Source organism: Bombina bombina, chromosome 2 (assembly GCF_027579735.1).
Source record: "Bombina bombina isolate aBomBom1 chromosome 2, aBomBom1.pri, whole genome shotgun sequence".
NCBI lineage: Eukaryota > Metazoa > Chordata > Amphibia > Anura > Bombinatoridae > Bombina > Bombina bombina.
The window spans coordinates 15,941,198-15,964,339 of record NC_069500.1 but is presented as its reverse complement, the minus strand read 5'-3'; the positions used below and the strand labels follow the sequence as shown (position 1 = coordinate 15,964,339).

The following is a 23,142-nucleotide window of genomic DNA, read 5'->3' as shown; positions in this document are numbered from 1 at the left end:
CTCAAGCAAATGCTCAAGACGTTCACTCAGGAATACCGAGACTGGGAACGCTTCCTGCCGCACCTCCTATTTGCTTATCGGGAGGTGCCCCAGGAAACGACAGGGTTCTCTCCCTTCGAGTTGCTCTACGGAAGAAAGGTACGGGGACCCCTAAACCTGATCTGGGAGCACTGGGAGGGAGAGATGGAGGCTGACGGTGTCCCAATTGTGCCATACGTGCTGGAACTCAGGGACCGAATGGAGCAATTAGCCAAATCCGTGCGGGCTAATCTCCAGTTGGCCCAGAGAAGACAGAAAGTATGGTACGATCGGGGGGCCCGAAAGAGAATCTTCACCATAGGACAAAAGGTGTTAGTACTTAAGCCGGTGAAGACAGACAAATTGCAGGCGTCCTGGCAGGGTCCCTACCAGATCGTAGAGAAAAGGGGAGACACCACTTATGTGATAGCTAGCTGCCACGACAACAATCTTAGAAAGACATTCCATGTAAACATGCTCAAGGAATATTTTGAGCGACCAGAGAACGTGACGGCCGTATGTTGTTCCCCTCAGGAAGACCCCGACAGTTTACCCATTCCAGACCTATTAGAAAAGAGCCTCCCCACAGGTATAGTGGCGCAGGTTCAGATAGGGGACCGACTTAGCCCCACTGAAAGGGAGCAGCTCAACCAACTCCTCCAGTCCAAACACCTCACCTTCTCCCCGAAGCCAGGGTACACTACTTTAACCACCCACCAGGTAGATACTCCGGGACAAGCTCCCTTGCGCCAGGCTCTGTACCGAATCCCTGAAGCAGTTAGGACAGGAATGAAGAAGGAGATCGATGAGATGCTCCAGCTCAGGGTAATTGAGCCCTCCGATAGTCCCTGGGCCTCCCCAGTTGTCTTGGTGCCCAAGAAAGATGGGACCACCCGGTTCTGCGTAGACTATCGGAGGCTCAATGAAAATACCGTGACGGACGCTTACCCTATGCCCAGGGTAGACGAGCTACTCGATCGTATAGCCAGGGGAAATTACCTGACCACTATTGACCTCTGCAAAGGTTACTGGCAGATTCCCTGGCCCCGGAGGCTATCCCCAAGTCGGCATTCGTCACCCCATTCGGCTTATATCAGTTTAGGGTAATGCCGTTTGGGATGAAGAATGCCCCAGCTACATTCCAGCGCTTGGTGGATAGGCTCCTGGATGGCTTCCAGAGTTTTGCTTGCGCCTACCTGGACGACATAGCGATCCACAGTGAGTCCTGGGAGGACCACTTAGCTCATGTGGGAATGGTTCTGGATCAGATCCGGGCTGCTGGCCTGACTCTGAAGCCAGAAAAATGCCACTTTGGGATGGCCGAGGTACAGTACCTGGGTCACCGGGTGGGGTGTGGAAAGCAGCGACCAGAGCCGGCCAAAATAGAAGCTGTCGCCAATTGGCCCACCCCCATCACTAAGACTCAGGTCCTAGCCTTCCTGGGCATGGCAGGGTACTATAGACGGTTCGTACCAGACTACAGCACACTTGCCAAACCCCTGACTGACTTGACCAAGAAGAACTTACCTCGACAGGTCCTGTGGTCTCCCCACTGTGAAACGGCTTTCCAGGCTCTCAAAAATGCTCTAATTAACGCTCCTGTCTTGGCGGCCCCAGCCCTTAACAAACGTTTTATCGTCCATACAGATGCTTCCATGTTCGGGCTGGGAGCCGTCCTCAGCCAAGTAGGCGAAGATGGAGGGGAGCATCCAGTTGCCTACATCAGCCGGAAGCTCCTGCCCCGCGAAGTCAGCTATGCAGCGGTCGAAAAGGAGTGTTTGGCTTTGGTGTGGGCATTAAAGAAATTGACTCCCTATTTATATGGTCAGGAGTTCACTCTGGTCACCGACCATAACCCGTTGGTGTGGCTGAACCGGGTCTCTGGAGATAACGGCAGGCTTTTACGTTGGAGCTTATCGTTGCAACCCTTCAATTTCACCATTACTTACAGACCTGGGAAACAGAATGGCAACGCCGACGGGTTGTCCAGACAAACCGACCTCAGCCCCGCATAACCAGCGGTCTGGACAGCCTTAGTCTGCCCCGAAAAGGGGTCAGACAGTGTCTGCCAGAGTGTTCCACAGAAAGGGAGCACTGTTACAGAAGCATTAGTTATTTTGTTGTGAAGAGCTTATTTCCCAGCAGCAATGCCTGAACCAGCAAGCCAGCGCCTAAGAAGGGCTCCAAGAAAACCGTAACAAGTATCATTTCATAAAGAGTTAACTCTTTTTTTTCAGCTTTTAGAAACTATTGTCTAATCACCTCTGGAGCCAGACTGCTAATTGATAAGATGAACTTGTAAACTTGTTATCTTAAGTACTGTAATCCTATTGTGGCCTGTCAAAGGACAGTGCTCTCTATCTAAATGTGTGATGGGGGATTTTGTGCTTCCCCCCCTCTCCCCTGGGAGTGCCCTGTGTGCATGTAACCTTAATAAAAAGCAGGCTGGGCATCCCAGTCCTGAGTTCTTGCTTGACCCTCAATCGCAGCGTTGACTCGTTCTTGTGGGCAGAAGGGTATCCTAGCTGTACTGCAGCTAAGGGAGATTATTCTATATTTGCGAGACTCATATAGAATACTATGGAAAGCAGCTTCTCCCCTCTTTAGCAATAGGGATCCAGGCTACTAAGCGGTCCATCTCTCAGCGAGACTAAGGGTAACCGTAACATAATTATTCCAGGTGAGGTGGGGATTATGAGGTAGTTCAAAGTTTAAAAACGTAGTGCAGGCTCATATAAAGCGATAACCTTTTAAAAGACAACCATCTGTTATAAGGCTTATGGTAGCCCAAATCAATTGAACCCAAGGTATAATATCGCTATAAGGAGCAGGCACTAATGATATTTGCTGCACAAAGTATTTACCAGAAAATAATGGCACTCAGGAGAGTCTGTCTATAGCGATAGCTTACGCTTGAGCATATTGCTCCAACAAACTGTAGTTAGATTAAAATATTAACCTTTCCCAATTAAAGCCTATAATCGCTGTAACCGCTATAACCGCTATGCCAGACTAACAACTAGATTATTTTTTAAAAATTAAAGTAAAGGGTGCCTAAAAGAGGCCAACAATTAATCTAATTTCAACGGACTGATAGAGAGGAGCAGTGCGAACGCCTGACGCGCGTTTCGCAACTGCTTTTTCAGAGGCGTCCGGTCTGACCGCCACACACTGTTTTTAAAGGACCTTCAGCCAATCACATGGCTGATTACATTTTTGTAAGTTCTTGTCACCCTATCGGCTGTATTCTACCATCATGCGCTGTGACGATGGCACGGTAGCGTCATCGTCAGCTGTGGCCTATCAGATTAAGGGGTGTGTTTGTTAACGTATCCAATAGATTACTCGTCTCATGTTTATCTTTTTGTGTCAGACTGATCTCGCATATAAATTGAGTGATCACCGATAGTTAATACTTCTATAGACGTATACTATCTATTGCAAAGCAAGTATTAGAAAATATATATGTAGATCCTTGTATAATATTTATTTCTTATGATTCCAACATTTCTATCATATATATTCAGACGATCAGACGTTATTTATAACTACCATCTGTATGCTTTGTCTATTTGTAACTGTTATTTGAGCACATATTTGTAAGGGCTGGTAATGTGTATCCCGTTGCAGCCAAAACAAAGTGAATCCTTCAGTTGTGGCACTGTTATATTTATATAGTGCTTCTTACACTTTATAGCTGGATCATATTATAGGATAAAAATGCTCTTATGTCATTTTATTGTGCCACATATATTCGATGTTAAAAATTAGTCACAATTTCATTGTGCACATTTATCATGTTTAATACATAACAATTTTATACTGTATTTATCTCAACGTGCCATTTTTACATTTGAACTGTGTACAAGATATAGATTTTGTAATTTGATCTGGTCTTTGTATGGTTTACACATAGTGCCATTGTAATACCATATCAGGGATATGTGTTCTTTTATTATAGATGAAGTGGCTGAACATTATATTTCCGATCATTGTCCTTGGAAATTACAGTTGGCTGGTTACATTCTAGGTACTATGTATAGGCAAACATGATGTCTTAGACTGATCAGAGTAAATTTATCTCATTCTTTTTAAGAAACCTCAATTAAGAAATATATATATTACAGAGTACCTTTGTTTATATAATTCATTTGATTTTATGACTGTACATATACTCTGTATATTATTTAAATTATTGATCAGAAAAGGGTATGCCATTAAATAGATTTTTTACATAATTGTGTTTTTTGCTGTTATTTATGTATATGCTTTTTGTAGATCTATCAAATATAATCTCGACACAGAATTATTATAATGTGTCCAGTCAAGCATTTTTATGAAAGTTAGTGTAAAAAGGCACTGTATTGTATCATTTCGTTTAGCCCATTCGGTTTCATGCTCTGTAACCAAAAGATCCATCTGGATTCAGCCTTTAGAAGGGTATTCTCTATATTTCCTCCTCTGATACCTAAGGTCAGTTTTTGTAGGACCCAGCATTTCAATTCTGGTTTACTGTTGTGGTAGTCTAAAAAATGTCTTGCAACTGATGTTAGTTTCTTGTCTTTTTCAAGATCTTTTTTGGCATTTTTTATGTTTCCCAGGTGTTCACCTAGTCTTCTCCTGAGTTCCCTAGTGGACATTCCCACATACTTTTTGTTGCAGCTGCATTCCAAGCAGTATATTACATTATACGTTCTGCAATTAAACAGACCATTGATTCTTTTCACACCATCTGGGAAGATGGGCATTTCTTTGATAGTTTTCATATAGACACAGAATTTGCATGCACCGCATGGATATGTACCTGTTAATCCATCCTTTCTAATGCTGGGTTTTATTGCAAAATGACTTCTCATGACTTTATTTCTAATCGTTGGTGCCCTTTTCCAACTGATGGCAATCTTATTTCCCACATTTTTCGCTAGGTCTACATCGGTTTGCAATATGTGAGCATGCTTGTTCAATATCATAGTTATCTCTTTGTGGGCTATGTTGTATGTGCCCACAAAACGAATCCTTGTGTCCTTTTTCTGTTTTTGTTTAGGGAATAACAGCTCATTCCTATTCATATGGAGTGCTTTGTGGTATGCCCTTTTAAGAATGCTGTTTGGATATCCTCTGCTTTTCAATCTCATTTTTAGTTCTTTTGATTCCTTTTTGAAGGTGTTAATTTCTGAACAGTTTCTCCGTATTCTTAAGAATTCTCCATATGGAATTGCTTTTTTGGTGGAGGGGTGATGTACACTGTCAAAAGATAGTATCGAGTTTGTAGCCGTTTCTTTTCTATGTATACCTGATTGTACACATCCAAACATATCCCTTGAGATTGTCAAGTCGAGAAAGGTTACTGCTGTGTTGCTGATTTCAAACGTTAATTTCAAGTTTAGATCATTGCAGTTTAGTTCATGAATGAACTGTTTGAATCTCGATTCTTCTCCCTTCCATAGAATGAATACATCATCTATGTACCTGAGCCACAACAGTATGTTATCAGTGTATTGTTCCATCTTCTCTCCAAATACGTGTTCTCTCTCACACCATCCAAGATATATGTTAGCATATGTTGGGGCACATGCTGTGCCCATGGCGGTGCCACGTATTTGGAGATAGAATTTGTCGTTGAACACGAAATAATTGTGGCTCAGGACAAATTTTAGGAGTAAACTTTGAACTACCTCATAATCCCCACCTCACCTGGAATAATTATATTTACCAGGCCAATACCACGTAGATAGTACACTTTAATGGATGATCACTGAGGTTGATTCACAGTAAACAATATACGATTACCATTGCAATTCTGTCAACACTGGCAGCAACAACTATTGTCAACATCCAACTAATGTGAAGAGTATAAACACCAGAACATATAGGTGTCTATTACAAATGCTTTTCTCACATTTACCTGAATAAAATTACCTGTACACTAACACTTATTAATCTTGTATTTGCCAACCAGACTCTTATAATAGTGTAGTAACACTTTATTGTTAAATAACCCCATTAGCGACGGATAAGCACAGAATCATTTATATAATGATATGTGCAGTGGGGAAATTTCAATAAAATAGACCTACATTGATGGAAATGGTACTCATACTCTCATAAAAATAACATATAGTGAAATATTTGATATTTACTTGGTTTCAACAGGACAGTGTGATACAAACTGATCACTGTATCACATTTGAGAGGAGCTTTTGTGTACCGAGTACTTATCGGACACAATTTTAATTTTGTTTGTTGCTTTTTTTTATTCATTGGTGGAAATCTCCACTCCTTTTTTAATGATTATTGATATAAAAGTTAAGTTTTAATTAATACACGACACACCACACAATTAATATAGCAATGGTTTTTGCCCTTTCAAGTGTGCCCAATATGCTTCACTTTCTCTGTCTCTCTTTTTTGTAATAACTGATGTACATTACACTAGACTATAGATCAGATACTGATGTACATTACACTAGACTATAGATCATATACTGATGTACATTACACTAGACTATAGATCAGATACTGATGTACATTACACTAGACTATAGATCAGATACTGATGTACATTACACTAGACTATAGATCATATACTGATGTACATTACATTAGACTTTAGATCAGATAATGATGTACATTACACTAGACTATAGATCAGATACTGATGTACATTACACTAGACTATAGATCAGATACTGATGTACATTACACTAGACTATAGATCAGATACTGATGTACATTACACTAGACTATATATCAGATATTGATGTACATTACACTAGACTATAGATCAGATACTGATGTACATTACACTAGACTATAGATCAGATACTGATGTACATTACACTAGACTATAGATCAGATACTGATGTACATTACACTAGACTATAGATCAGATATTGATGTGCATTACACTAGACTATAGATCAAATACTGATGTACATTACACTAGACTATAGATCAGATACTGATGTACATTACACTAGACTATAGATCAGATACTGATGTACATTACACTAGACTATAGATCAGATACTGATGTACATTACACTAGACTATAGATCATATACTGATGTACATAACACTAGACTATAGATCAGATACTGATGTACATTACACTAGACTATAGATCAGATACTTATGTACATTATACTAGACTATAGATCCTATACTGATGTACATTACACTAGACTATAGATCAGATACTTATGTACATTATACTAGACTATAGATCCTATACTGATGTACATTACACCAGACTATAGAGATACTGATGTACATTACACTAGACTATAGATCATACTGATGTACATTACACTAGACTATAGATCAGATACTGATGTACATTACACTAGACTATAGATCAGATACTGATGTACATTACACTAGACTATAGATCAGATACTGATGTACATTACACTAGACTATAGATCAGATACTGATGTACATTACACTAGACTATAGATCAGATACTGATGTACATTACACTAGACTATTAGATCAGATACTGATGTACATTACACTAGACTATAGATCAGATACTGATGTACATTACACTAGACTATAGATCAATATAGATCATATACTGATGTACATTACACTAGACTATAGATCATATACTGATGTACATTACACTAGACTATAGATCAGATACTGATGTACATTACACTAGACTATAGTCAGATCTGATGTACATTACACTAGACTATAGATCAGATACTGATGTACATTACACTAGACTATAGATCAGATACTGATGTACATTACACTAGACTATAGATCAGATACTGATGTACATTACACTAGACTATAGATCAGATACTGATGTACATTACACTAGACTATAGATCAGATACTGATGTACATTACACTAGAATATAGATCAGATACTGATGTACATTACACTAGACTATAGATCTGATACTGATGTACATTACACTAGACTATAGATCAGATACTGATGTACATTACACTAGACTATAGATCAGATACTGATGTACATTACACTAGACTATAGATCTGATACTGATGTACATTACACTATACTATAGATCAGATACTGATGTACATTACACTAGACTATAGATCAGATACTGATGTACATTACACTAGACTATAGATCAGATACTTATGTACATTACACTAGACTATAGATCAGATACTGATGTACATTACACTAGACTATAGATCAGATACTTATGTACATTACACTAGACTATAGATCAGATACTGATGTACATTACACTAGACTATAGATCAGATACGGATGTACATTACACTAGACTATAGATCAGATACTGATGTACATTACACTAGACTATAGATCAGATACGGATGTACATTACACTAGACTATAGATCAGATACTGATGTACATTACACTAGACCATAGTTTAGAGACAATCACAATGTGTTATGATTGTTACCATATACTGTGTTGTTCTTTACAGCATGAGACATAAATTAATTAGCACAGGGTGACCAGATCTGAGTTAAAAAAAAGGGTCACTTCCTTGGCCACACACAACATACACAAAACCAAAGGAGGAATCATTAGATTTATTTTTTTGTAGCATTTTTTTAAAATTAATTAATGAATGAATATAATGACAGTTATTATTATCACTATTATTACAGGAGCTTTATGATCCTTCAATAACTTATTTTAACTGCAAGTGTTGCTGTTGCATGGATGTATCTTGAATCACATAATTTTGCAGCAGGTTTGGCATCTAGTACACCATTGTGAGTTGCAGCTGCTGGTCTTATCTTTTAATTCTTCTATTATTTAACAACTTCACATACAACATTGCTGAAGACACACAGATAACGTTATACACCAGGTGTAATCACCTGTACTTCCTACCAGTTGTAACTGTTTATCTGCTAAGTTTATTAGACTGAAAACTCCATCTATATGTGGCCCTGGAATTCTCCTGCTGCAGAGCTGTTAACAGCTGCAGGTATTGGATGCCATATCCATGCAATGAACATACAAATAATACCAGTGTGAACAATATATTATATTTAGATTTGGCATCCACTCAAAAAGTTCTGGGAACAAAAAAGACAGTGTGTTATAAAAAACAGTACAATCTTGTTAAAAACAGGGCATCTGGTCATCCTAAGTTAGCATTACATAAATATATTAGTGTGATTGGTTTATACTGTGATTGGCTTGTTTTATTCAGCTCCTCAATCACCTTCTATAATGAAATACCCCAGTATTACTGATGGCACGATAGCGTGGAAACTGAACAATGAGAGGGGGAAAATCACAGCTTACCAGGTAAGTTACCCCTTCCGTATATATGCACTGTTTGTGAAGTCAGTATGGACAGGGACACTGTATAAAGAAACAGCACACTCAGTAGTGACTCACCTGTATGTAATCACACTAAGTAGTGACTCACATGTATGTAATCACACTCAGTAGTGACTCACATGTATGTAATCACACTCAGTAGTGACTCACATGTATGTAATCACACTCAGTAGTTACTCACCTGTATGTAATCACACTCAGTAGTGTCTCACATGTATGTAATCACACTCAGTAGTTACTCACCTGTATTTAATCGTATTTAATCACACTCAGTAGTGACTCACATGTATGTAATCACACTCAGTAGTGTCTCACATGTATGTAATCACACTCAGTAGTGTCTCACATGTATGTAATCACACTCAGTAGTGTCTCACATGTATGTAATCACACTCAGTAGTGTCTCACATGTATGTAATCACACTCAGTAGTTACTCACCTGTATGTAATCACACTCAGTAGTGACTCACATGTATGTAATCACACTCAGTAGTTACTCACCTGTATGTAATCACACTCAGTAGTGACTCACATGTATGTAATCACACTCAGTAGTTACTCACCTGTATGTAATCATACTCAGTAGAGTAGTGACTCACATGTATGTAATCACACTCAGTAGTGACTCACCTGTATGTAATCACACTCAGTAGTTACTCACCTGTATGTAATCACACTCAGTAGTGACTCACATGTATATAATCACACTCAGTAGTTACTCACCTGTATGTAATCACACTCAGTAGTGACTCACATATATGTAATCACACTCAGTAGTTACTCACCTGTATGTAATCACACTCAGTAGTGACTCACATGTATGTAATCACACTCAGTAGTTACTCACCTGTATGTAATCACACTCAGTAGTGACTCACATGTATGTAATCACACTCAGTAGTTACTCACCTGTATGTAATCACACTCAGTAGTGACTCACATGTATGTAATCCCACTCAGTAGTTACTCACCTGTATGTAATCACACTCAGTAGTGACTCACATGTATGTAATCACACTCAGTAGTTACTCACATGTATGCAATCACACTCAGTAGTTACTCACCTGTATGTAATCACACTCACTAATTACTCACATGTATGTAATCACACTCAGTAGTTACTCACATGTATGTAATCACACTCAGTAGTTACTCACCTGTATGTAATCACACTCAGTAGTTACTCACCTGTATGTAATCACTCTCACTAATTACTCACATGCATGTAATCACACTCAGTAGTTACTCACATGTATGTAATCACACTCAGTAGTTACTCACCTGTATGTAATCACACTCACTAATTACTCACATGTATGTAATCACACTCAGTAGTTACTCACATGTATGTAATCACACTCAGTAGTTACTCACCTGTATGTAATCACACTCACTAATTACTCACATGTATGTAATCACACTCAGTTGATATGAATATTAACTTTATCTATAAAAGTATATTATGTGAAATGGTGCAATTTCTAATGACACATTTTTTTTATAACTTTTTAAAGATAATAAACAAATCTGAATCCATTTAGTTGCTATCAGTCTATTAATTATACCGACACCAGATGAATAACAAAAAATAGCTTTATTAAAGTATTTTGATAAAAATAATTAGCATTTAATAGTAACTTAAGCAATCAAAATATTACAGAGATATAAACTATAGTTCCATAATAATCAACTAAAGCGATAACATAATAACTCCAACTAGCAAGGAAAACAGAATAATGCAGAGATAAAACTATAAAGATAATTAAATCATATTTTCAAAATAACACAAACATTGGCATGGTGATAGGAAATAAATATTTGGTTATAAACCCTCTAAGGTAATTGCAGAGAATCAGGTAAATTAATAATTATGACAAACCGTCAGATAATAACTTATCACAATTCCTGATTCACCCGGTGTTATTGTCGACAAATAAGACCAGGTGGTAGGAATTTTTAAAAGGAAAACACAAAGCTATAAAACAATTAATTAATTTACCTGATCAAATGGACAAAGGTATTTTACATAAATGTAAAGTGTAAATCTTAATGATATTAACATTTAAGGTGACTTCATTTCATACATCACCAAAGTAAATAAATTCCCCCTTTGCAGACAAGCATCAAACTGTCAGGTCGTAGGTCTGTCTGAGTAGGCTAAACTAGCCTCAGCAGTTATAATCCAATAATCCCGGACCTCTGTAGTTCATTAGCAAATTACCAACTCCCTATATTATGAGACCAGTTCCAAAACACAGGAATTATAATATTTTAATCATTAATTAATATAAAATTAATTAGATTAAATTTTCTTGTTCTATCAGTAGATGGCTCCCTCATATAGGTTAAAAATTCAAGGAAAATACTTATTTTATTTATGTTTACCCCAACATTCCTAAACTACAGTCAAGGTTATAAATTGCACTTATTTACAGAAAAAAATTCATGACATATTCCCCCTCATCTAGACTATCTTACCCCCACTAGAATGGATGAGATTAGTCTAGATCACTGTCTTATTTGGGCAATCGTTATGGTCAACCATCCAAAGACTAAGAGGAGGAGGATATTTTCCCCTCTTGAAATTCTTATACCATAGAATCGTTAACCCACAATTCCAAATTACAATGAATATTTCAAAAATGGACATGTATATTATTTTCCCAAGTACCCACTTTATGTACAACTTTCAATTGATAAATATCATTAAATGACATATGTGGCACCTTCATTAGAAAACAAAGTTCCATATTTTTGGGTTCAATGTAGAGTGGCAAAGCAGAACCAGCATCAAAAGCAATGTTTATTTGCATTTCATCAACATCCTTTCCATAAGCTCTTAAGGGCAAGACTCTCAATTCCACTTTGGATCTTTCGTAACCAGTTTCCTGTAAAATACACCGCTGGGTCCAAAAAACGTAACAGTTCATTCTGAATTAGTTCATGCTTATATTGAACCTTTATAGCTTGGATAGAAAGACCTGAATGCCAATTAATGGTCACAACAGTATCATAACAATCTCCATCATGGTTGCCATCTGTATATGGAAAATTGACATTTCATGCTTCAAATTTACTGATGGAAATGGAGTTAGACACAGACACGGCAGTAACAGCTGTAAAACTGATAACGGATGTTGCAACTAGTCCAGCAATAACTCCAGGTGAACATTTGATACATGATTGTACATTGTAAGATCCACCAGGAAAATACTTCTGCAACTGCCCCAACATTTCCTTAGTAATAGACTGGATCCTTTTACCATGTTTTTGATACCAACATTTTATTTCTGATGATTCAACTTTGGAAGCATCAAAATATTTTCCAATAGCAACTTTATGATCCAATCTGACGAATATCTTTTGGGAAAAACTTTCCGGTTGGTAATCAGGAAACCAGGTGATTCCTCAAGCATGATCCCAGAAGATGGTCCAGGTTCTATTACGGGCTGTACATGAATCTCAACCAAGACACCCTCGAACAGGAACAGGATGATCCAGATAACTGCCAACATCCTGGATCCCATCAATCCAAACCCAACTGGTAAGTGTTATTTATCTGTAATAGGGAAAAAACAAACATATTAAGTACAAAATATACACCTTTATCCTAAAGAAACCATTTCAATAATCATCGGGATTATTCTTCTGTATATGGATTATTCTCCCCCTCTAGTTTTAACTTTGACCTAGGGTGACAAGAACGCAATTGGTTAATGTGTACCTACTTTTCTATTGACTTCCCACTTGTAGGAATCAAAATCTTGTATGCCACAGGTGAAAGTTTATCAATAATGACATACGGCCCTTTCCATGATGGAAGAAACTTCTTCTCTCTAACTTGATTTCTAAGAAAATTGTAAAAATAAACTTGATCATTTACCTCATATTCTTTCTTTGTGGTTTTCATTTCATAATATGTTTTAGCACATATTGCGGCTTTCTCAAGATTTTTCTGAGCAAAAGCAAATGCTTGTTGCAAATGCTTTCTTAAATTCTCAACATATTTATAGGTTGTTGTTGCATTGATCAGACTCTGATCCTGCGTACGATACAACAAATGCTGTGGTAGTACCATCCTTCTACCTGTCATTAGTTCAAAAGGAGACATTTTTGTCGCAGTACTAGGAGTAGATCTAATAGCCATTAATACCAAAGGCAACTTAATATCCCAATCTTTCCCTGATTCTTTCACAAACTTTTTCAGAATATTTACAACTGAGTGATTATACCGTTCAACTCCACCACTCAAGGCAGCACGGTAGGAAATATGTAATTTCCTTTACACACCCAGGATAGACCACATTCTTCTCATCACTTCACTTGTGAAATGAGTACCTCTATGAGACTCAATTCTCTGAGGAAGTCCAAACCTAGAGAAAACATGATTGATTAATAAAGCTGCAGCTGTTTCAGACCTACAATTAGGGGATGGAAGACACTCCACTCATTTGGTAAACATACATGTAACAGTTAACATGTATTGATTGCCCCGTGATGTCTTGGTAAGTGGTCCTACAAAGTCAATTTGTAGATCAGACCATGGAAGAGACATACCTCTTTTTTGTAAAGGTGCCCTGTGGGTTGGAGAATTTCATTGAAACTGTGAACAAACCACACACCACTGTCCATAAGTCTGAACATCTTTCATCATATGTGGCCAATATGCATAATCACGCAATACTTCATAAGTAATTCTCTCCCCATGATGACCTGATGTTGGTGCATCATGGGCATGCTGCAGCATAAGACCTCTAAAAGAAGTAGGAACAACCCACTGTATAGATCTATTATTAGTTGTCCGAACTAACAAACCATCTTTAAGACTAAATTTAGACTTATACTTAAATAAGATCCTAAGGTCCTCATTTTCAGTGCAATCTTTCTCCTGGATTGGATACACTATAGGATTCCCCTTAAAAAGGTAAAATGTACCCACAACAGGATCCTCTTTTTGACTGGTAATCAAATCCTCGTTAGGTGCATCCTGACTCCATTGCACTGCAGATAGTTCTTGATCCTTCTTTATTTGCTGACGGGTTACCACTGCAATTTGACATGCACCAAGAATGTGTTCAATGTCAAACATTTCCCCCTCTAGGGCACCTTGTTTAGCCATTGTATCAGCTAAATCATTTCCTTCCTTGTCAATACCATGCATCTTTGAATGACCCTTTGTCTTCTTCCAAAAGACAATCAAGTAATTAGAGATAACAATATCATCAGTGGCAAGTATCATCTTTCCATGTTTAACTGGCTTGTTACGGGCTCTCATCATCTTATTACGCTTCCACACAGGAAGGTATTCAACAAAACTGTTACGGACATAATCTGAATCTGTAATGATGACAAATTCTTTAAATCCCTGATTTACTGCCATCTGAATGGCCTTATACACAGTGCTTAATTCAGCCATTTGGCTACTTTTAGGGCCCAAACAATAACCAACTGTTTGTATGTGATAATCACTACCCCACACAATACCTGCCCCAGCTACAAGTTTCTTTTCACCATTTTTAGTGGTATGAAAAGCACAACCATCAACATATACCTTAGGTAATGGTTGACAATACATTTCCTCATAAACCTTATGTCGTGAGAAGATATAATCATCCATATAATCATCCTCCCAAATTTCCTCCTTTTTATCCTGTACAGAGTAATCATGAAGTTCAGCTAGTCCTTGTGCAACATCATTTTTCTTATTCTGTGCATAATGGACCTCCAAAGGCCAACCCTGCAAAGACAGGGTCCAGGATGTAATGCGACTGTTAGATAGATTTCCTGCCTTAATCTTATCACTCTGTAAATACTGTAAAGAGCAGTTTCCACAATCATTTTTTCTCCTTGGATATAACTCCGAAAATATTGTAAGGCCCAAACTGTTGCAAACAATGCTCTTTCACATTCATTAAATTTGATCTCCACTAGAGATAAGGCCTTACTTGCATATGCAATGATCTTACTCTGTTTATCATATTGCTGATAAAGAACCGCACTTAAGGTAAGATCTGTATATCCTGTCTCCAAATAAAATGGCTCCCCCTTTATTTGATAGGCTAAACAAGGGGCTTGAGTAAGCCTTAACTTTAATTCTTGAACTGTCTGGTCTTGTTCTACTGTCCAAGTCCAAGGCTCCCCTTTCTTTAATAGCCTAATCAAAGGTTTAGTAATTTCTGCATAGTTGTCAATAAATTTCCTAGAGTAATTTGTTATACCTAGGAAGGATCTTAGTTCTTTCATGCTTGTTGGACTCTTTGTTTTCAGTAAAGCTTCAACCTTCTTTTTCTGGGGATTCAAACCCTCAGCAGTTATTTCATGACCAAGGAAATTCACCTTAGTTCTACACCATTGAGCTTTTTGAATTGAGAGTTTTACACCTGCCCTTTTCAATTGATTAAGTACATGCCTGACTTTTTCCAAGTGTTCATCAAAAGTAGAGCTTTTGATTAATACATCATCCACATAGCATAATGCCCCCCTCTCAGCAGCATCAGGCATAGCCTTATGCATAAAAATACCAAACTCCTGCCCCAAATTAATATATCCAAAAGGCATCCTAACCCAGGTAAACTGTTCTCCACCAAATGAAAATGCAAGTTTAGGTTGGTCCTCCTCACACACCTTGACAGTCCAGTAACCTTGCACACAGTCCAAGGTTGTAAAAATTTTAGAACCTTGTATCTGTGCAAGACATTGATCTATGTATGGGACTGGCCATCCTGACATAGGCACACGCTTATTAAGCTGTCTCAAGTCAGCACATGCCCATTTGGTTTCAACACTCCCAGAATAGGAGTATTAAAGGGACTATGTATTGGTTTAATAATACCTCTTGATTCCAAGTTCTTAATAATATCTGCTAAAGATTCGTAGGAGGCCAATAGCAGACGATATTGTCTCACATATACTGGAGGTGCTTTAGGATCAGTTGGAATCCTAAGAATATGTAGATCTGTTGAACCACAGTCATAAGAATCTTTGGCAAATATCTCCTGAAATTCCATTAAGATTTCTCTTAATTTTTGGCATTCCCTTTCATTAGAACACCCATCTGCCAAAGAAATCTGTTCCTCCACTATTTCATTAAATCCAGGAAAAATTTCAGGTTTACCTATCTCATATGTCTCTTCGAGCTGTATGGATAGGTCCTTTGTAATCATATTTATCCTCTTCTTCTCTTCCTTTGCATACCCTTCTGATTCATCATCAGAGATCTTTTGATCAAATATAATCTCAGATTCTGTAATCTTACATATACCTTCCTTTTCCTTGAAAGGGTATACAGATTGTACTGTGAACAATCCATCAGGTTGGGAATGGAAACATTGCTCCACTATCTGCTCTTCTGTTAAATATCCCTCAGGGATAAGACCTATAACAGAATTAGTGGGATCAGAGGTGAAATACTCAGAATCTATTGCAAACCCCACTATAGTACTCCTCTCCAAACATATACTATGGGGCATCACATTATTTACCAAAATGGTAAATGGCATCTGGTGAATATTGACCAATGGCATATGAGTAACAGTTAGGCCCAATTGTTGGATCTTCTGACATATATTTATCAGAGCATCAGAGCCTTGAATTTCTTGCCACCTTTTAACCTCTAGAGAAAGGGGAAATTGATTTCCACCACTTGGAATAGTTACATTATTTTGAACTTGTACAATCATTGCATATGGCAATTGTTGAGCAGATCTCAAATCCTTTATGTCATCCATATAGTTTAGAGGGTTACTCTTTAATCTTGACCATAAAATATGATTGGTAAAAACAATTTGAACAGCAAAGCGATGTAACAAATCATTTCCAATATACATTTGATATTTTGGCTCATCCAAAACCAAAAATAAATGTCTGGCAGTCTTATTTCCAAGAGAGACAGACAACAAGCATTTAGCTACAACATTTATGTCTAACATCACCATCAATTTCATGCACCCACTGATCAGAAGGTGGAAGATTCCTAATTATCATTGGATTCTCTAATTGTCTTAATAAGCAACTACTAATGTAACTATTCTCTCTATTAAGGGAAAGTTTTGCATGTTTTATCCTTCCAATATCATTAATTTGAAGAGGAATAAACAATTCATGATCTATTTCTTTTAAATCAGTTAAAAACTGAGTATGATTCTTTAAATCAGATGACTTACCATTCTCCTGAAGAAAAGAAATAGTTAGTACATCACCTTCCACCAAAGTACCTGCAATCTCTTTTGGATTAACTTGAATTACATTGTCACACATATATAACTGCATGCCAACATCCTTATTTTGTAGGATTTTCATCTCAGGTACTTGACTGTTCCGAAAATGAATTTTAACAGAATCCTGTCTATGCTCAATTATATGACAACACTTTGGGTTAGTATAATATTTAACCTGTTGATAATTGATTGGTGTATTCACCTGTGACCATTCAACACCATTTATGCAATCAATTATAGGATTAAGACGTCTAAGCAAATCATTCCCAATAAGAAATTGTTCTTCAGCTGCTTTAACCACAACAACTGGATGTTGCAGGGACATTTTCCCAATTTTGATTATAAGCCATACATAACCTATAACTTCAATAGGTTTTCCATCAAAATTTTGCAAAATACCAGTGTAGGTTTTTAACTTTAACTCCTCTGGAGCTATGTCCATGATTTGCCTGAAAATATTTTCTGACATGACAGTAATTTGAGATCCAGTATCAATCAGGCTCATGACCTGTCCCATAATGTTCTGGATGTTGAGGGGTATATAATACCTCTGATTTCTTTTCTTTCTCTTCACAGAGAAAATGAGAATGCTCCAACATGTTAACATTCTTCCATTGTTTACATTTGGTAATATTGTCCCCCTCTAGGTCTGAAACACCTAACCATTGTATTGTGAACATTTTAGGTGAATTGTCAGTATTAATGATAGGGGTATCCAATAACAACCCATTACCACCACCTTCAGGTAAAGCTTGCAGGACTGCTGTAGTCTCATGGGATTTAATAACATCCTGCATAAGAATACAGTTTTCAAGTAACATGTTATCTCTTAACCCCATATGAGCAGGATCAGGAGTGACACATAACACACTCTCAATCTGTCCTGTTAAAGGGAGAAAAACATTTTTTGCATTCATTAGAGCTTACATGATCACTTAAAATAATATTTTGATTAGATTGAAGCTTTACCACATTTTCACCTGAGGAAACATTAGTACCATGAGCAATAACATTCTCGCGCCTAGATTTAGAGTTTGGCGTTAGCCATCAAAGCCAGCGTTAGAGGCTCCTAACGCTGGTTTTTACCGCCCGCTGGTATTTAGAGTCAGTCAGGAAAGGGTCTAACGCTCACTTTGCAGCCGCGACTTTTCCATACCGCAGATCCCCCTACGCCATTTGCGTATCCTATCTTTTCAATGGGATCTTTCTAACGCCGGTATTTAGAGTTGTGGCTGAAGTGAGCGTTAGAAATCTAACGACAAAACTCCAGCCGCAGAAAAAAGTCAGTAGTTAAGAGCTTTCTGGGCTAACGCCGGTTCATAAAGCTCTTAACTACTGTGCTCTAAAGTACACTAACACCCATAAACTACCTATGTACCCCTAAACCGAGGCCCCCCCCACATCGCCGCCACTCTATTAAAAAATTTTAACCCCTAATCTGCCGACCGCACACCGCCGCCACCTACGTTATCCCTATGTACCCCTAATCTGCTGCCCCTAACACCGCCGACCCCTATATTATATTTATTAACCCCTAATCTGCCGCCCCCAACGTCGCCGCCACCTACCTACAATTATTAACCCCTAATCTGCCGACCGGACCTCACTGCTACTATAATAAAGTTATTAACCCCTAATCCGCCTCACTCCCGCCTCACTAACCCTATTATAAATAGAATTAACCCCTAATCTGCCCTCCCTAACATCGCCAACACCTAACTTCAAGTATTAACCCCTAATCTGCCGACCGGACCTCACCGCTTCTCTAATAAATGTATTAACCCCTAAAGCTAAGTCTAACCCTAACACTAACACCCCCCTAAGTTAAATATAATTTAAATCTAACTAAATAAATTAACTCTTATTAAATAACTTATTCCTATTTAAAGCTAAATACTTACCTGTAAAATAAACCCTAATATAGCTACAATATAAATTATAATTATATTATAGCTATTTTAGGATTAATATTTATTTTACAGGCAACTTTGTATTTATTTTAACCAGGTACAATAGCTATTAAATAGTTAATAACTATTTAATAGCTACCTAGTTAAAATAATTACAAAATTACCTGTAAAATAAATCCTAACCTAAGTTACAATTAAACCTAACACTACACTATCAATAAATTAATTAAATAAAATACCTACAATTATCTACAATTAAACCTAACACTACACTATCAATAAATTAATTAAATACAATACCTACAAATAAATACAATTAAATAAACTAACTAAAGTACAAGAAATAAAAAAGAACTAAGTTACAAAAAATATTTACAAACATTAGAAAAATATTACAACAATTTTAAACTAATTACACCTACTCTAATCCCCCTAATAAAATAACAAAGACCCCCAAAATAAAAAAATGCCCTACCCTATTCTAAATTAAAAAAGTTCAAAGCTCTTTTACCTGACCAGCCCTTAAAAGGGCCTTTTATGGGGCATGCCCCAAAGAAAACTGCTCTTTTGCCTGTAAAAGAAAAATACAACCCCCCCCCAACATTAAAACCCACCAGCCACATACCCCTAATCTAACCCAACCCCCCTTAAAAAAACCTAACACTACCCCCCTGAAGATCATCCTACCTTGAGTCGTCTTCACTCAGCCGAGCCACCGATGGAACTGAAGAGGAGATCCGAAGCGGCAGAAGTGATCCTCCAAGGGGCGCTGAAGAAATCTTCCATCCGATGCAGTGATCCTCCAAGCGGCGCTGAAGAAGTCTTCCATCCGGGCGATGTCATCTTCCAAGCGGGGTCTTCAATCTTCTTTCTTCAGGATCCATCTTGCAGACCTCCGACGCGGAACATCCTGCTGGCCCGACGGACTACCGACGAATGAAGGCTCCTTTAAGGGACGTCATCCAAGATGGCGTCCCTCGAATTCCGATTGGCTGATAGGATTCTATCAGCCAATCGGAATTAAGGTAGGAAAATTCTGATTGGCTGATGGAATCAGCCAATCAGATTCAAGTTCAATCCGATCAGCCAATAGAATGCGAGCTCAATCTGATTGGCTGATCGGATCAGCCAATCGGATTGAACTTGAATCTGATTGGCTGATTCCATCAGCCAATCAGAATTTTCCTACCTTAATTCCGATTGGAATTCGAGGGACGCCATCTTGGATGACGTCCCTTAAAGGAACCTTCATTCGTCGTCTAGTCGTCGGAAGAAGAGGATGGATCCGCGCCGGAGGTCTTCAAGATGGAGCAGGTCGTCATTGGATGGAAGAACATAGAAGATGCGGCTTGGATGAAGATGTTTGCCGGTCCGGATCGACTCTTCTGCCCAGATAGGATGAAGACTTCTGCCCGAAGATGGAATTCTTTAGCCGCCGCTTGGATCAAGAATTCAGCTGGAGGATGGACGTCACTCTTCAGCCCCCCACTTGGGCTTGGATGAAGACTTCGGACCCTCTTCTGGACCGATCGGGACCCGGTGTGGTGAAGACAAGGTAGGGAGATCTTCAGGGGCTTAGTGTTAGGTTTATTTAAGGGGGGTTCGGGTTAGATTAGGGGTATGTGGGTGGTAAGTTGTAATGTTGGGGGGGGGGTATTGTATGGTTTTTTTTTTCCAGGCAAAAGAGCTGAATTCTCTGGGACATGCCCCGCAAAGGGCCCTTTTAAGGGCTGGTAAGGTAAAAGAGCTTTTCTATTTTAATTTTAGAATAGGGTAGGGCATTTTTTTATTTTGGGGGTCTTTGTTATTTTATTAGGGGGCTTAGAGTAGGTGTAATTAGTTTAAAATTGTTGTAATATTTTTCTAATGTTTGTAAATATTTTTTTATTTTTTGTAACTTAGTTCTTTTTTATTTTTTGTACTTTAGTTAGTTAATTTAATTGTATTTATTTGTAGGTATTGTATGTAATTAATGTATTGATAGTGTAGTGTTAGGTTTAATTGTAAATAATTGTAGGTATTTTATTTAATTAATTTATTGATAGTGTAGTGTTAGGTTTAATTGTAACTTAGGTTAGGATTTATTTTACAGGTAATTTTGTAATTATTTTAACTAGGTAACTATTAAATAGTTATTAACTATTTAATAGCTTTTGTACCTGGTTAAAATAAATACAAAGTTGCCTGTAAAATAAATATTAATCCTAAAATAGCTACAATATAAATATAATTTATATTGTAGCTATATTAGGGTTTATTTTACAGGTAAGTATTTAGCTTTAAATAGGAATAATTTATTTAATAAGAGTTAATTTATTTCGTTAGATTTAAATTATATTTAACTTAGGGGGGTGTTAGTGTTAGGGTTTGTTACGGTTACCCTTAGTCTCGCTGAGAGATGGACTGCTTAGTAGCCTGGATCCCTATTGCTGAAGAGGGGAGAAGCTGCTTTCCATAGTATTCTATATGAGTCTCGCAAATGTAGAATAATCCCCCTTAGCTGTAGTACAGCTAGGATACCCTTCTGCCCACAAAAATGAGTCAACGCTGCGATTGAGGGTCAACCAAGAACTCAGGACTGGGATGCCCAGCCTGCTTTTTATTGAGGTTACATGCACACAGGGCACTCCCAGGGGGGGAAGCATAAAATCCCCCATCACACATTTAGATAGAGAGACAATGTCCTTTGACAGGCCACAATAGGATTACAGTACTTCAGATAACAATTTACACATAAAAAAACAATGCAGTTCATCTTATCAATTAGCAGTCTGACTCCGGAGGTGATTAGACAATGGGAATGTTTTATCACTAAACTTAATTAGAGCTGAGGCCAGCAAACTTGTGTTTAGAAAATAGTTTCTAAAAGCTGAAAAAAAGTTAACTCTTTATGAAATGATACTTGTTACAGTTTTCTTGGAGCCCTTCTTAGGCGCTGGCTTCGCTGGTTCAGGCATTGCTGCTGGGAAATAAGCTCTTCACAACAAAATAACTAATGCTTCTGTAACAGTGCTCCCTTTCTGTGGAACACTCTGGCAGACACGGTCTGACCCCTTTTCGGGGCAGACTAAGGCTGTCCAGACCGCTGGTTATGCGGGGCTGAGGTCGGTTTGTCTGGACAACCCGTCGGCGTTGCCATTCTGTTTCCCAGGTCTGTAAGTAATGGTGAAATTGAAGGGTTGCAACGATAAACTCCAACGTAATAGCCTGCCGTTATCTCCAGAGACCCGGTTCAGCCACACCAACGGGTTATGGTCGGTGACCAGAGTGAACTCCTGCCCATATAAATAGGGAGTCAATTTCTTTAATGCCCACACCAAAGCCAAATACTTCTTTATCGACCGCTGCATAGCTGACTTCGCGGGGCAGGAGCTTCCGGCTGATGTAGGCAACTGGATGCTCCCCTCCATCTTTGCCTACTTGGCTGAGGACGGCTCCCAGCCCGAACATGGAAGCATCTGTATGGACAATAAAACGTTTGTTAAGGGCTGGGGCCGCCAAGACAGGAGCATTAATTAGAGCATTTTTGAGAGCCTGGAAAGCCGTTTCACAGTGGGGAGACCACAGGACCTGTCGAGGTAAGTTCTTCTTGGTCAAGTCAGTCAGGGGTTTGGCAAGTGTGCTGTAGTCTGGTACGAACCGTCTATAGTACCCTGCCGTGCCCAGGAAGGCTAGGACCT

General features: G+C 38.2%; 1 protein-coding gene across 1 annotated transcript in view; it reads left to right on the top strand.

The window, feature by feature from the left end:
• Positions 1-23,142, top strand: part of LOC128646843 (sushi domain-containing protein 1) — a 377,381-nt gene that overhangs the window by 105,047 nt on the left and 249,192 nt on the right. The window contains exon 5 of the mRNA XM_053699643.1: positions 9,203-9,300. Within this exon, the coding sequence (XP_053555618.1) occupies positions 9,203-9,300 (98 nt within the window). The remainder of the gene's footprint in view (positions 1-9,202; positions 9,301-23,142) is intronic.